Genomic DNA, 16,710 nt, shown 5'->3' with positions numbered 1-16,710 from the left:
AGTTGGACACGACTTAGCAACTAACAACAACAACAACAAAACCTAGAAAAAGAATGGCTGGATCATAGTAGGTGCATGTTTAACTTTTAACAAAACTGCTGAACTATTTTTCCAAATTGGGATTACTACTTTTTACTCCCACTAGCAAAATATAGGGTTCCAGATGCTCCACATCACCACAAATACTTAGTAGTCTTTTTATTTTTATTTTTTTTTAGTGTACTAAATCTTCCTGGCTTTATTGGGATAGATTTAACTATTCTAAAAGGTGTATCATGACATCTCAATTATAATTAATTTTTTCTTCTCTAATGCCTAATGAAGGACAGGGAAGCCTGGCATACTGCAGGCCATGGGGCTGCAAACAGTCAGATATGACTGAGCAAGTAAACAATAACAATGCCTAATGATGTTAGGCATATTTTCATATGCTCATTTCCCATATGCATATCTTCTTTGGCAAAATGTCTATTAAAATATTTTGCCCATTTCCCTATTGGGTTGTTGGTATTCATTACTGTGCTTTGGGAGTTCTCTGTATATTCTGGATACAAGTCCTTTATCACATATGTGACTTACAAATATTTTCTTACAGTTTATAGTCTATCTTTTCATTTCTTAAAAAGTTTTACTGGGAATTTCCTGGCAGTCCAGTGGCTAGGACACTGTGCTTTCACTGCCAGGGCCTGGGTTTGGTCCCTGGTCAGGGAACTAAAATGCTGCAAGCCTCCTGATGCAGCCAAAAGAAAAAAAAAGTTTTACAAATAGAAATTTTCTTCATTTTGAAGTCTAACTTATCTATCTTTCTCTTTTACAAATTGTGATTTTGGTGTTGTAGCTAAGAAATCTTTGCTTAACTCAAAGTCATAAAGATTTTCTACTATATTTTCTTATGAAAATTTTCTATTTTTAGCTTTTCAGTAAGGTCTGAATTCCATTTATAGTTAATTTTCATCTGTGCTTTGCTGTTTATAATAGCCAGGACATGGAAGCAACCTAGATGTCCATCAGCAGATGAATGGATAAGAAAGCTGTGGTACATATACACAATGGAATATTACTCCGCCATTAAAAAGAATACATTTGAATCAGTTCTAATGAGGTGGATGAAACTGGAGCCTATTATACAGAGTGAAGTAAGCCAGAAAGAAAAGCACCAATACAGTATACTAATGCATATATATGGAATTTAGAAAGATGGTAATGATAACCCTGTATGCGAGACAGCAAAAGAGACACGGATGTATAGAACAGTCTTTTGGACTCTGTGGGAGAGGGAGAGGGTGGGATGATTTGGGAGAATGGCATTGAAACATGTATAATATCATATATGAAACGAATCACCAGTCCAGGTTCGATGCATGATACAGGGTGCTTGGGGCTGATGCGCTGGGATGACCCAGAGGGATGGTATGGGGAGGGAGGTGGAAGGGGGGTTCAGGATGGGGAACACGTGTATACCTGTGGCGGATTCATGTTGATGTATGGCAAAACCAATATAATATTGTAAAGTAATTAACCTCCAATTAAAATAAATAAATTTATATTAAAAAAGAAAATATTCATAAAGTGAAAAAAATTAAAAAAAATTTCATCTGTGCTTTGAAGTATGGATTGAAGATGATTCTTTTGGATAGATAGGTTTTTCTTTCAGCATCTTTTCTTAAAAAGACTATATTTTTGAGGCTTCCCTAGTGGCTCAGTGGTGAAGAATCTGCCTGCCAATGCAGGAGACACAGGTTTGATCCCTGGTTAGGGAAGATCCCACATGCCGCCGAGCAACTGGGCCCATGCTCCATAACTAGCCTGTACTCTAGAGCCCAAGAGTCACAACTACTGAGCCCGGGTGCTACAACTATTGAAGCCTGCACACCCTAGAGCCTGTGCTCAGCCACAGGAGAGGCCACCGCGAAGGGAAGCCCATGCACAGCAACTAGAGAGCAGCTCCCACTTGTGGTAGCTGGAGAAAAGTCTCTGCCCGGCAACGAAGACTCAGTGCAAGCAAAATAAATAAATAAAATTGAAAAAGACTGTATATTCTGTATTGAATTGCCTTTGCACTTTTGTCTAAAGAGCTGACTGTATGTGTGTGGGTCTAATTCTTGATTCTCTCTATTCTGTTCTATTGATCTATTTCTCTATTTTTGTTCTAACAGCACATTATTTTGAATACTATAGCTTTATACTAAAAATTGGAATTAGTAATTATAAATCCTACAACTTTGTTCTTCTTTATGAAAGTTGTTTTCCTCATTTTATCTTTTTGAATTTCCATTTAGAATCAGTTTGCCAAATTCTACAAAAAATCTGCTAAGATGTTGACTGGGATTGCTTTGAATTATGGACCCAATTCGGGAAGAAATGACTTCCAAATAACGTTGAATCTTTTTATTCTGAAGCCCAGACCCTCCCCTGGCATCCTAAAGGACAGATTTCAAGTAAACTTCACCAGCAAGGTACCTTGGCATCTTCTTTGTTAGCCACTGAGTCATTTAGTTGCAGGGAATAAAGAGGGCTCTTCCTTGGGTCTCTGTTTCACCTCAGGGATAGTGGTTGGCACTTTTTATCTGCTACCTTGGCATTCTTTAGTGTTCTCCTACTTTTAACTAGCCAATTCCTATTACTTTAATTCCCTAATGATTCGTTACACTAAACTGTCTCTGTTCAAATTCTGTGGTTTCTGTCTTCTGACTCAACCCGATCTCCTATTAATTCTGTTCTAAAATCCTACTTCATATTTTCCATTTTGTTATTTATTTTTATAGTCTCTGTTCACTTTTCATTGCATTACTATAGTCTGAAAAAAATATTTCAAATATGGCCACAGAGCTGAGGTTTGGCTTGCTTCCCTTGGTAAGACTATATTCTTCCTTCCAGGCTCTGAGTTTTCTACTCGCTATAGCAGCAGGCACTGGTAACCAAGTTTGTAGCCTCCTTTTACTACTACATATAAAATAGATAATTAATGAGAACCTACTATAATGTACAGAGAACTCTACTCAGTGCTCTGTGGTGATCTAAATGGGAAGGAAATCCCAAAAAGAGTGGCTATGTGTACATGTATAACTGATTCACTTTGTAGCACAGCAGAAACCAACACAACATTGTAAAGCAACTGAACTCCAATTAAAAAAAACAACAACAACAAAAGAGTAGATGCATGACTGAAGCCCAGCTGACCACTTGGTACTTCTGCTCTGTTTCTAGTAGGTAGAGATATTTATCTTGTTTTGGAGCTTGGATATGTCTAATTGTTTTTTCCCTTTTTATGTTTTATCTATCATTACTGTGTGTATGGAGCAGAGCAGTTGTATCAGAGTGTAAATTTACCCTATCATTTTCTCTGTAAGTCTGAGTTGTTTTTTAATTTTATGATTATCACCTTTATCAGATTTTTAAATTCCACTTTATATACCTGGTGAATTTTCAGACTTCAAGGGGGACTTTCATTCTGTTTCTAACAATTACAGTGGGAGGTCCAGTAGCTATTAACAATGTTTTAACATAGTGTTTTTTATACTGTTGCACAGCATTTCACCAACTCTTATACAGTATGAACTCTTGTACTGTCTTATACTCAGGCCTTTTGCCATAGAGAAAATTACCTATGCTATTATTTACTTAATATTGTTCTTTTAATGTTTACATAAATGCATTTTTTAAAGAAAATTAATAGATAAGTAAACATATAAATGTGAATGCTATGTAGGATCACATACCTAAAAAGGGAAAAAAACTGCATCTAGAATTAAAAGCAACAGACTGGCAGTGCCAGAGAAAGGCAGAGGAGGAGGTTTGAGGCAGGTCATCCCAGGGCTTCAGACGGATAATAGATGAGACTGAGAAGCGTGGACAGGAAGACGGTGGGAATGGCTAAGGGGTATTCAACTTCAAGTATCTGTCAACCCAAGGAGAAGAAGGGAACGCCAGTTTGTGAGAAATAGTGAGCCAAAGATAAGAGTGGATGATATGGGAGCTGGAGTTTAGGAAAACAGAAGCTAATATTCAGGGGCTGAGGTGAGAGGCTTCATGGTGTATGAATTTACAACTGAGAAGCAGCAAAAGGGCTGAGTGAGGTTGCCTGGGGTTGAGGAGAGAGCTGGACTTAGGGAATGAGGAGGCTGGAAGAATCACAGGCTGAGGTGAGATGGAACTATGTTTTATGAAAGAACGCGGAGGGAAAGAGTGAGAGTGGAAGTTGAAGTCCAAAGAAGGTGCTGGGAATTGTAAGAAATTGTAAGGAGGCGGAATGGGAAAGAGAAATTAGACTTGAGGTAAGAATGAAGACTGAAGAGGTAGTACAGAGAGTTATGAGACATAAGGAGGCTTAAAGGAGACTGATCTGGACTCAGGAAGAGCCTGGGGGTAGGTGTAGGCGAGCAAGCATGGGAACAAGTACTCCTTGCCCAGCTGAACAAAGCTATTAGGGTTGCACCCTGGGCTTGAAAGACTGGATCCTGTATGTGCTAGTGCTTATCTGCATCCAGTGTGTGGAGTGGATTTGGGTCTTAATCTGACTTAGATTGACCTTGAGCATCACTGTTAGTACCACACCACCAGAACCACTGTTTTAACCCATGGTTTGCCATATAGGAAAGTATTCTCACAAGAGTTCTTGCCCCAGTAATGACCTCTGATGTTCAGTGCAGTCTTATTTGAAGGCTTCTTTCTTACAGTCACAGTGATGTTAGAGTCAAGTTCGGCAAAGACTTAGGTTTGGTAACCTAAGTGTTATAATAACGTTTTATAATAAATACATTCTAAATATATTATACAGATTGTATCAAAATTCATTGGAGAACATGTTGGTAACTTGTTGATAGTTGACCCATTACCTCTTTATATTGGGTGGATTCCTCAAACTTGTCAGTAAAATCTGACTTCATGCTATTCACAGAGCACAGAGGAATTGAGCTGGTATCTTTTTCAGCAGAATAAGCCACCGATTCTATCGGTTCATCAGCTTTTTTAATATCCTTAAATGAAGAATACCCATGTTACCACCAGAATAATGCCTTAAAAATTCAAAGCAACTCTATTAAGCATCCCTCTAAAGTTGTACTGCCTTTGTTACTAAAAGTGGTGTATTTCTGAGCAGTTCTTGCTGAAGTTTTTAGACTCAATACAGAACCAGTAAGTCCAATTCATACTAAAATGTTAGTGAGTGACAATAGCTTACTATGTCTTTCCCCGCAAAGACCTGTATAATTAACCACAGAAAATAATGCCTTAATTAAAAACAATTATTCCACTAGCAAGAACAGATCTTAGTAAAATGAGCTTTGTGAGGGCAATGACTCAAATATACTCTCTCTCTCTCTCTCTCTGATTCCTTTTCTGGAGCTTACAAATTTATAACATATAGTTAGGCACTCAAATGTGAAGCTGGCCCTAGGTATGAGATAGATCTCAGGAGACAATAATACTTTGCAGGCTGGCCACTGCTGCCCATTCCAAACAAACTAAAAAGCAAATTTGGTGGGGCTAGCTTCAAAAGAATGAGAAATTCCAAAGACGTCAAATTAACCTTAAAGAAATTGCTTAAATCATAGAATAGGATAAAGTTCTAAACCAGATTCCTCTAAGTCTAGTTTTTGGTTTTTTTGCTACTCCAGGAAGTAAGGCCAGTTTTAGTGACTTCCTTACAAAGACATGGGAGGAGGGGTGAAGACAGAAATGAAGAGCTTGGTTAGGATGATGAAGGCCCAACCAGGTGGGGAGTATAGATGGTAAGACTTAGGTAACCTCAGATGCAAAGGAGAGTATGTACATGAAAGGTTTCCTAGGGACACTGTGATTCCTTAACAAGATTAGCAACTATTAGTCAGTCATTTCAAGGTACATAAACTTTAACCAGCCTTATGCTATCTTAATATCTTGAATCAGACATTCATTTACGCTATCACTTTTTTTTTCAATAAATTTCCCTACTAAGAAAGAAAATTTTTATTTGGCATTTTTTTTTCAGGAGCTATTTACTTTGTGGCAAGCTTAAAATAAAATTTTGACTTCTCATAATAAAATTTTCTAAAGAGGCGCTTCCAGAGCAAGAATAATTCTATTTGCTGAGAAGGCTGCTGGACAAAATAACAATGGCAAGGAGTTTGGATATGTATGTAGTTCTACCTGTTTTTATTTCATTTTCGTGTGGAAACTCACTAAAGGAAACTCACAGACTTGCTATATATGTAAATAATTATGTGCATTCTAGATAAATAATTACAGCATTAATTTGTACATGGTTACAATAATAACCATGGTTTGAACTTTCCTTAAAAATTTGATTGTGGCAAAACTAATACAATTATGTAAAGTTTAAAAATAAAATAAAATTAAAAAAAAAAATCTGGGTAAAGATACACCATATAATAAAAGTCAGATCAGTGGAAAAAAAAATTTGATTGCATAACGAAGGACAGTAATATAATAAAATTTATTACGCCAATAATAGTTCTAAGTACTTTACATGAATGAACTCATTTAATGTTACTATTATTTTTCTTATTTTAGAAATTAGAAAACTGAGGAACAGAGAATTTAAACAACTTACTCACGGTCCTAAAACTATTATGTGGAAGAGTAAGGATTTCAACTTGCTGTGTCTACAGAGCTCATGAGTATAACCATTTTGCTGTGCCGCTTTAGCAGCATTAACTTTGTACTACTTATGAAAATCATCAATTGTCATAAACTGATTCATTTGGACACTACAGGCAATGGTAGCAAATAAGTCCATCCAGAGTTTCAGAACTGTGTTACTGTTTATGCAGATATCATATCTGTTATGTTTACTATATATAGTTCCCAGAATATTAGAGTTGTTCATTGAGTATTAATATTTAAAATTATATTATTATATCAGAATGAACATTATTTTAGATAATTAGAGAGTACTAATCCATTCTGAATAAGATTTTGAATAAAAGTTTTACACAGTTATACCATAAACACTCCATTTTTGTTTTCCCTACATTCTGAAACTCTTTAACCTAAGACCTAAAAATGGAGTTTTAGTTTGGCTATAATGAAAAATGTGTTGCTTCAAAGATCTGAGTGTAGTAGTTTTTAAGAATCTTAAAATAGGGTTAGTTTGACTACAATGATTTCCTTTTATTTTTTACAATTATTAGTTTGAAAATATTGAAATTAATAAATTGTTAAATTTACTATGGAATGAAAATCAGACAAATTCAACTGGCAAATAACACATAAATTTTATTTTTAAAGAAGAATATAGCCTAACATGAAATAAAATTGAAATAAAGAAGTTTTAAAATTAATCAGTGTGAGATTACATTTTCAAACTTTTTATTTTCTCTCTCTCTTTTTAAAACTATCTTTATTTATAGGTTGTGTTTAAAAATCCTTCATTCTAACATATGAAGAAAGCTGGGGTTTGAAATTTTAAGTTTTGTGAGGTATAGGCTCATAGCTTTCTAAATTTCCTAATTTGTGAAATAATAATATTGATATAAAAAATATAGTCAGAAAGTTAAAGAAGTAAAATAAACCAAAAAAGGTTAATATTAGTTGCCTGCAGAAGACCCCTTGGAAAGAGGGCTGCCTTCTTGACCAAGAGAAGAAGGGAGAATGAAGATAGGTAGAGCCTAATCACTAACCCTTATGTTAATGTGCCCTAATAAAAAACTGAAATTCAGTAGGGTAGATCGCATGACATGTAGAAATTTGGATCCCAAATTTGGAATTTGCCAGCTTGCCCCAGTATTGTCATGTATCTTCCTGATTACCTAACATGAGCTTTCTGGTGTACCTGTGATAATGTGGTGTATACACAGTATGGACATGTATTATACATCCTTTCATTTAGCAGATATTTTTTGAGTGCCCATTGTGTGTTAGGCACTGGGTTAGGTGCTTCCTACACAGGAAGTCTTAATCTTTACATGGTCTGATCTTCATTATCCAAATTTTCCATTATTCTCCCAACACTCATTATTACTTTCTGGTCTCCTTTCTGTTGACCTGGAAACCAAGTTCCTTCTTACTTCCATATTACCTAGATTTCTCCTCCTTACCCACCTGCTTGCCTTCAATATTTCTTCATGAATACTTTCATGGGATTCATGTCTCCAACAATCTTGCTTCTTATTTCTACAACTTGTAGCATGTGTATGCATGATTCTGCATTTTACCTCTGTAGCTAAGTTTTAAGCCTTTAAGTAGGGATTATGTGTTATAGTTCTTTGTGTTTTAACAAAAAGATCACAGTATACAGAGTTAGATTATTCTGGATCTGCCAGATACAAGCTTTTAAGCCTATTTGTTATCTGCATGGCAAATATTAGGTAAAAATAGTATATGTGTGTGTGTGTGTGTATATATATATATACACCAATTAGTTCTTTAACTTTTATCATTATCTACAACAATGCTGAGGATATTAGACACACTGAATTTCTTAACTAAGGAACTATGAATATCCTTGATTGCCTCATGGGACATAAGATAATAATTCAGGACTTCTGTTTTCTAGCATGGCATGATCTCTGAAAAGTTAAAATATGCTAACACAACATATGTCATGTAGACATTACCTGTGACATTGCGAGTGAATAATATAGACCCTGTTTTGCCATTAATTCAGCGTGTGTCCCTTTTTCCACCACCATCCCATCTTTCATGGTCACAATCATATCTGCACTTCGAATAGTGGAAAGCCGGTGAGCTACTACAATTGTAGTCCGACCTTTGCTTGCCTATAAAGCAATAAGCAAAGAAAATGAATGTTAGTAGGAATGAAATAAACTTGGAATATTCAGGAAAACTTCTTATACTATTATTTAAGTATAAAAGAATCTTACCTTTGGATATAGAAATTTGAAAACTTTTAACTGATTTGGAAGGCCAATAGAAATTAAAATTACAAAGCAGGAAGTTAGATTCCAAATTGTTGAATTTATAAAACCATAGTAGGGCATCCCTGGTAGCTCATTGTTAAAGAATCCATCTGCCAGTGCAGGAGACATGGGTTCAATCCCTGGTCTGGGAAGATCCCACATGCTGCAGAGCGACTAAGCCTGTTTCCACGACTTTTGAGCCTGTGCTCCAGGGCCCATGAGTCACAACTACTGAATCCTCTCACCCTAGAGCCCATGATCCACAAGAAGAGAGGCCACCACAATGAGAGCCTATGCGCTGCAACTAGAGAGTCGCCCCTACTCACTGCAGCTGCTCCACAGGAAAGAAAACCCAGTGCAGCCAAAAATAAATAAATAAACACTTAAAAAACACCGACTCAGTATCTTAGAACTGAAAAGGAAACTAAAGACTATTTAATCTGAGCCACCTAACAACTGCCTGGCTATCAGTAACTAAAAGCAAAGAATTATTTCTTATTTTTCATCTCTAAAATGAAGATTCAAGATAATATATGTTTTTAACTTTTTAACAAGTGTTATATATATACAGAAAAATGTAGCACAGCAAATATAGCTAAAATTTTATAATAAATTTATATGTAGTATAATATATACATATAATATATATGTAAATTTATATTTATTTTATAAATATATATAAAAATATTGAATCACTATGTTGTACAACTGAAACTATATAATATTGTAAGTCAAGTATATGTCAGTAAATTTTTCTTTAATGGTTAGAATGGCAAATTTAATGTCATGTATATTTTACCAGTGTTTCTTCTTGTCATGACCTCAATAACATTCTAATAATCAGACTGTAATTATTATTCAAAGCATCTAAACTTGTATCACAGTTAATCCACATCTTCTGTCACATAGATTAGATAGAGTAGTTATTACTGCCCTCAGCAGGCCTACCTATATTTTAGATCTTTTAAAAAAATAATATGAGATAATATGACTGACACCAAATTGCCCTTGATTTTTTTAGTTTGAAAGCAGATCATCACACTGCATGAATAGCTAAGCAAGCAATAAACTAGGAATGGAGCCCACTGTTTCAATTAAAACTCACAATACAGTGACATATATACTGATGGACATAATGTTGTTTAGTTGCTAAGTCATGTCTGACTCTTTTGTGACCCTGGGGACTATAGCCTGCCAGGCTCTCTGTCCATGGGATATTCCAGATAAAAATACTGGAGTGGGTTGCCAGCTCCTCCTCTAGGAGATTTTGCTGACCCAGGGATCAAACCCATGTCTCCTGCATTAGCAGGCAGATTCTTTACCCCTGAGCCACCTGGGAAGTCCAACTTACTGTATTACATGCTAATTAAGTACAAAAGGTAAACAATCTCATGTATAGACTATAAACTATACCATGCTTATAAAAGAAAGTTTATTTTTCAATAATTTCTTCAACATTTGTGTTCTCTGGAGTCACAGTTCCTAGTTTTCAGTCTTTTTTCTGTCACTTCTTGGGTCTGCGATCTTAAACTAGTTTCCTCATTTATTATATGCGGTAAATTATGCTACCTATATTTTAGGGTTATCATGCAGATTAATATTCTTGGTGAAGTGAAGTGAAAGTGAAAGTTGCTCAGTTGTGGAAGTATACTAATGCAAGTTTTATTACTATATGAGAGGTACCAATATTCTTGGTACCATGCCTCAAAGATGGAAAGTTTGCAGTAAATAATAGCTTTTATACTATTAACTGTTTTCAGGCTGCAGACCCTTGACTATTTACTGAGGGCAAGCCCAGTGTATTAACAGCATGGGGTTTATAGCACATGTATAAGTGTACAATACACATATATTATTATTGTGCATGCTCAGTTGCCCCAGTCATGTCTGACTCTTTGTGAACCCATGGACTGCAGCTCACCAGGCTCCTGTGTCCTTGGAATTTTCCTGGGAACAATACTGGACTGGGTTGCCATTTTGTACATCAGGGGATCTTCCCAACCCATGTCTCTTGCATATCTTGCTAGAAAATAATAATAATAATAATAGCTTGAAGGCCAGAAAGGGAGGAATGGAAATAAGTTTTTTTTTACTATACATGGGGTGATGTAATGTCATTTGGGGGTAGATGGTGATAAGTTAAAGGTATATACTCTAAACCTTAAACCTGTCACTGAAATAAAAAAGAGTTATAGCTAATATACTTACAAAAGAGATAAAATAGAATCATAAAAAGTATTCAGTTAATCCATGTAAAGGGAGAACATGAGGAAAACAGAAACAAGTGCAGAGGAAAACAGAAATAAGAGTAGAAAAAACAGCAAAGATTATCTACTTAAATTGGGTGGTTTAGTCGCTAAGTCATATCTGACTCTTGTGACCCCACGGACTGTATCCTGCTAGGCTCCTCTGTTCATGGTGTTTTCCAGGCAAGAATCCTGGAGTGGTTTGCCATTTTCTTCTCCAGGGGATCTAATAATCACAGTAAATGTAAATAGTCTAAATGCCCCAATTAAAAGTCAAAGATTGTCAGACTGAGCATAAAACCAAGACCCAACTGTATGCCAACTACAAGAAACACATTTTTTAAATCAAGACACAAATAAGCCTACAGTAAAGGATGGAAAAAGACATACCATGCTAACTCTCAGTAAAAGAAAGCTGGAGTGGACTGTATTATCAGTATCAGACAAAGAAAACTAAGGAGCAAAGGATATAACCAGAGTAAAGGAGCATATTCCATAATGATAGAGGGATCAATTAATCAAGAAGACCTGGCAATCCTGAATGTTTATGTACATCACAACAGAGTTCCAAAATACACCACACCAAAATGGACACAACGGCAAGGACAAGTCCAATCCACAATGAAAGGTGGATAATTCAATAACTCTCCCTCAATAATTTATAAAGCAAGTACACAGACTATCTGTAAGGATAAAGAAGACTTGAATAACACTATCAACCAATTTCCCATAATCAGTATTCATAGAACATTTGATCAACAACAGCAAATGCATATCATTTCCAAGTTTACATAGAATATTTACCAAGACAGACCATATTCTGTGTCATAAAACATCTTAATAAATTGAAAATATTCAAGTCATACAAAGTATGTTCTCTGACCACAATAGTATTAAATTAAAATTTAATACAGAAAGATCTCTGGAAACTCCCTAAATACTTGGAAACCAAATAACATTTCTGAAGTAAATGACCTCAGAGTCAACCTAAGAAAACAAAAAGGGAAGAGACAGTTAAACTCAAAGTAAGCAGAAGAAAGGAAATAATAAAGATCCAAGCAGAAAACAATTAAATATAAAAGGAGGAAAATAAGTCAAAAAGAGAGACATCAGTATAAGAGAGACCAAAGATACACCCATACATATATGGAAAACTGATTTTCTACAAAGATGTAAAGGCAATTCAGTGCAGAAATAAGCAGTCTTTTCAACAAATATTGCTGGAACAGTTGAAAGTTCATGTGCAAAGAAAATAAAACAAACCAAAAATAAAACAGACTTCAAACCATACATGGCACCATGTACAGAAATTAACTCAAAATTGATCATAAACCTAAATGTAAAAACTAAAACTATAATACTTCTTGAAGAAAAAGTAGGGAAATAATATTTTCTATCTTGAATTTGGCTAAAAATTTCTTAAGTAGACCACCAAAAGCTTGATTTATAAAGGGAAAAATGATAAACTAAACTTCTTCAAAATCAAAGACTTCTGTTCTTTGGAAGATACTAAGAAGATGGAAAGACAAGTCTCAGATTAAATAAATATTTTCCAGTTATCTGATACAGTCCTTATATTCAGAATATAAAGAATATATAAAGAACTCTCAAAACTCAATGGCAAAAAATCAAATGACCAATCAAAAAATGGTATAAGCACAACATGTGAATGGAAACTTTAAAAAAGGAGAGATATGATTCATGCTGATGTATTGCAGAAGCTATCACAATATTGCAATTATCTTCCAGTTAAAAATAAAATATAATTTTAAAAAAGAAGAGATATGGATGTTCAAAAAGCACATAAAAATGCTCAACATCATTAGTGATCAGTAAAACTCAAATTAAAATAAAAATAAAGCACCACTAAACAGTTCTAAAATTAATATGCCTGGATATACCAGGTGTTGGCAAGTATGTGGAGTAGAGGGAATTCTCATATAGCTGATAAATATCTTTTACTATGTGATTATGTAATTATTATTTGTTTTAATTCCATTGTATCATTATTGTTCAACAGAAAATAATAGAATTCTATACCACTAAAACTAACATTTAATACAAAAACCTATAGTGATTTTTAAAAATCCAGATGCACATTATATTTATCTTGGAATTTTTTGAAAAATGCAAATGCCTGGGTGTTGTTTCTTTTTCCAAAGCTCCAGGATGATTCTAATGAGTATCCATGTTACTATTTCATATTCTGTGCTTGTATTTCATTTAGTTTATGTTTTCCAATTTCTCCATCTTTTCTTTGTTGTTCTTTCTCAAGTCTTCATCAAGTGTAGTAGAAAAGCTTTTGTATACCCACACATGTATATAAAAACTGTATATAATATATATTTTAGAAAACATGAATTTTTGCTTTATATAAAAGCAGTTTTATAAACTGCTTTATAAATGTCATAAAAGAATTTATGACATTTTACACTTGTTATACTAAGTACAAACAATGTTAGATTTCTAATTTATATTCACTCAAAACTTTGATATAGTTCCATTTATTCTGGCATCTAGTATGACTGCTAGAAGTCTAGAAAGTTTATAATTTTAGTGATTAAAAAATCTGAATGAGGCTAGAAACTTCTAATCTGATTCTGAGAATATAAAGAAATACTATGTTGTAAAAAAAAAAAAAAAACAGAAATCAACGTGATATAGTAATACTAACTAAAGTACAGATTTTGTTCAAATTTCACAAAATTTTATGCTGGTGTCCATTAATTGTTTTCATACCTTATTCAAGATTCCACATTGCATTTAGTTGCACTGAGCAGCTTCAGCTGCATGCGACTAATTCTAAGTTCTCTTTTCATTTTTATTCTGTTACAAATATTTTCTAATTTTCCTTGTTATGGCTCCTTAGATATTTGATTTGAAAGTGGATATTTAGTTTCCAAATACATGGGGGTTTTAAAGTATCCTTGATATTAATTTCTCATTTAAACGCTTTCTTCTCTGCAACTGCCCTCTTTGTTTTTTCAGTCTTTTAACTTTATTGGACAAAAGAGCCTCTTGATGAAAGTGAAAGAGGAGAGTGAAAAAGTTGGCTTAAAGCTCAACATTCAGAAAACGAAGATCATGGCATCCAGTCCCATCACTTCATGGCAAATAGGTGGGGAAACAGTGGAAACAGTGGCAGGCTTTATTTTTGGGGGCTCCAAGATCACTGCAGATGGTGACTGCAGCCATGAAATTAAAAGACGCTTACTCCTTGGAAGGAAAGTTATGACCAACCTAGATAGCATATTAAAAAGCAGAGACATTACTTTGCCCACAAAGGTCCATCTAGTCGAGGCTATGGTTTTTCCAGTGATCATGTATGGATGTGAGAGTTGGACTATAAAGAAAGCTGAGTGCTGAAGAATTGATGCTTTTGAACTATGGTGTTAGAGAAGACTCTTGAGAGTCCCTTGGACTGCAAGGAGATCCAACCAGTCTATCCTAAAGGAGATCAGTCCTGAGTGTTCATTGGAAGGACTGATGTTGAAACTCCAATACTTTGACCACCTGATGCAAAGAACTGACTCATCGGAAAAGACCGCGATGCTCAGAAAGATTGAAGGTGGGAGGAGAAGGGGACAACAGAGGATGAGATGGTTGGATGGCATCACTGACTCAGTGGACATGAGTTTGGGTAAACTCCGGAAGTTGGTGATGGACAGGGAGGCCTGGCATGCTGCAGTCCATGGGGTTGCAAAGAGTAGGACATGACTGAGCGACTGAACTGAACTAAACTGAACTGAATTTTATTGAGGCTTTCAATGGCTAAATCAAAGATCTGTCTTGGTAAATGTCACATTGCACTTGAAAATATGTGGGTTATTTTCAAATATTTTTTGATATTGCTTTCAAACATAATTCCACAGTGATAAGAGAACAGACTATCATTTCAATATCTTTAGGCCATACATTTTTTTGCATCTTGTTTTATATCCCTGGATATGTTCCAGGGTCTCCTGGTTTATAGTCTATGGGAAGTTGAATAGAATTTGTATCCTGTTGTTGTGTGAAAATTGTATAAATCTTAATTATGTTGAGTTGGTTCATAGTGCTTTTCAGGTCTACTATATCCGTCTACTTTTCTGTCTATTCATTCTATTAATTTTTGAGAGTTTGATATTGAAACACCAATAAAAATCTTAATTTATCTACTTAAAAATAAGTGTAATATATAGTGGAACTATATGTAACTTTGTTCTGCTGTTTCCAAGTCTACTGTAAATGTGTTATCATATTTTCCTAACAAAAAAACAAAAAAGAAAGAAGGAAAAAGGTATCCATGAAAAGAAAAGAACATGAAAGGAAAATAGTTTGGCACTTAATGAAAAACTTAAACATACTCCTACTATAAGATGCACCCATTCAAATTTTAGGTATTTATCTAAGAGAAACAAAAGTGTATGCCCACAGAAAAAAATGAGATATGGATGTTCAGAGCTGCGTTATCTGTTAATATTCAAAACCTGTAAACGAACCAAATAACTCAAATGGGCATCAATACCAATAACTCAAACTGTATTATATCTCTATAATGGAACACCATCGACCAATAAAAAAAGAACTAAACATGGATGAGTCTCAAAACAATTACACTGAGTGAAAGAAGCCAGAAAGAATACATACTATAAAGCTCTAGAAAATACAAACTGCTCTATAGTGGCAGTAAACAAATCAGTGGCTGTCAAGAGTCAAAGAAGGTTAGAGGGGTTGGGATGGAGGGATTACAAAAAGCATGTAAAAATATTTGAGAGTGACTGGTTGACAACTTTGATTATGGTGATGGTTTCATAGGTGTACATATATGCCCAAACTTTTCCAATTGTGTATTTTAGTACGTGCAGTTATTGTAAGTCAAAAAACTGTTAAGAAAAAGAAAGTCAAACAAAAGAAGCATGTTTACAGCACCCCAGGTAGCCATTCTTGAAGTTCTGCAAAAATCCCCAATGGGACAGTCATTTCAATGATACTATGCAAATATAATGAAAAAGTGAACTGAGTAGCTGCTGCTGCTGCTAAGTCACTTCAGTCGTGTCCAACTCTGTGTGACCTCATAGACGGAAGCCCACCAGGCTCCCCCGTCCATGGGATTCTCCAGGCAAGAACACTGGAGTGGGTTGCCATTTCCTTCTCCAATGCATGAAAGTGAAAAGTGAAAGTGAAGTCATTCAGTCGTGCCCAACTCTGTGCGACCCCATGGACTGCAGCCTACCAGGCTTCTCCACCCATGGGATTTTCCAGGCAAGAGTACTGGAGTGGGGTGCCATGAACTGAGTAGCAACTAACTGCATTGTAGGTAGGAAGCTTTCTTTTTCTTAACTTCAGCAAAGTCTGAATATGGACATTGTGAGTTTCTATGGATGATATTTATGTAACATACTCTGTAGTAGAAGAGAGGTCTAAATACTACAAAGCTTAGTGCTTCCTTCATTTCTCATATTGCCAAATACATAGATTTTTTATTAAACTAATGAGTGGATATATTTAGGCAATGAATATTTGTTGTTTGCTTTGTTTTCCTCAGTCTCTTATTTACTTTTATGTGGTAATTCTAAACCTTCCTTATATGGAAGCATCCTTATGAATAGTATAAAAGGTTAGTA

General features: G+C 35.0%; 1 protein-coding gene across 2 annotated transcripts in view; it reads right to left on the bottom strand.

Moving 5' to 3' along the window:
- ABCB5 (ATP binding cassette subfamily B member 5) overlaps positions 1-16,710 on the bottom strand; it is a 120,365-nt gene that overhangs the window by 52,578 nt on the left and 51,077 nt on the right. For both annotated transcript variants that reach the window (XM_025290953.3, XM_044946525.2), the window contains exons 14-15: positions 8,556-8,717; positions 4,836-4,976 (exon numbers count right to left, since the gene is read on the bottom strand). In XM_025290953.3, the coding sequence (XP_025146738.3) occupies positions 4,836-4,976; positions 8,556-8,717 (303 nt within the window). The remainder of the gene's footprint in view (positions 1-4,835; positions 4,977-8,555; positions 8,718-16,710) is intronic.

The sequence above is a fragment of the Bubalus bubalis genome, chromosome 8 (genome assembly GCF_019923935.1).
Source record: "Bubalus bubalis isolate 160015118507 breed Murrah chromosome 8, NDDB_SH_1, whole genome shotgun sequence".
NCBI classification, from domain to species: Eukaryota; Metazoa; Chordata; class Mammalia; order Artiodactyla; family Bovidae; genus Bubalus; species Bubalus bubalis.
Note: the sequence above shows the minus strand (reverse complement) of the source record. Positions and strands in the feature narration are given on the sequence as shown.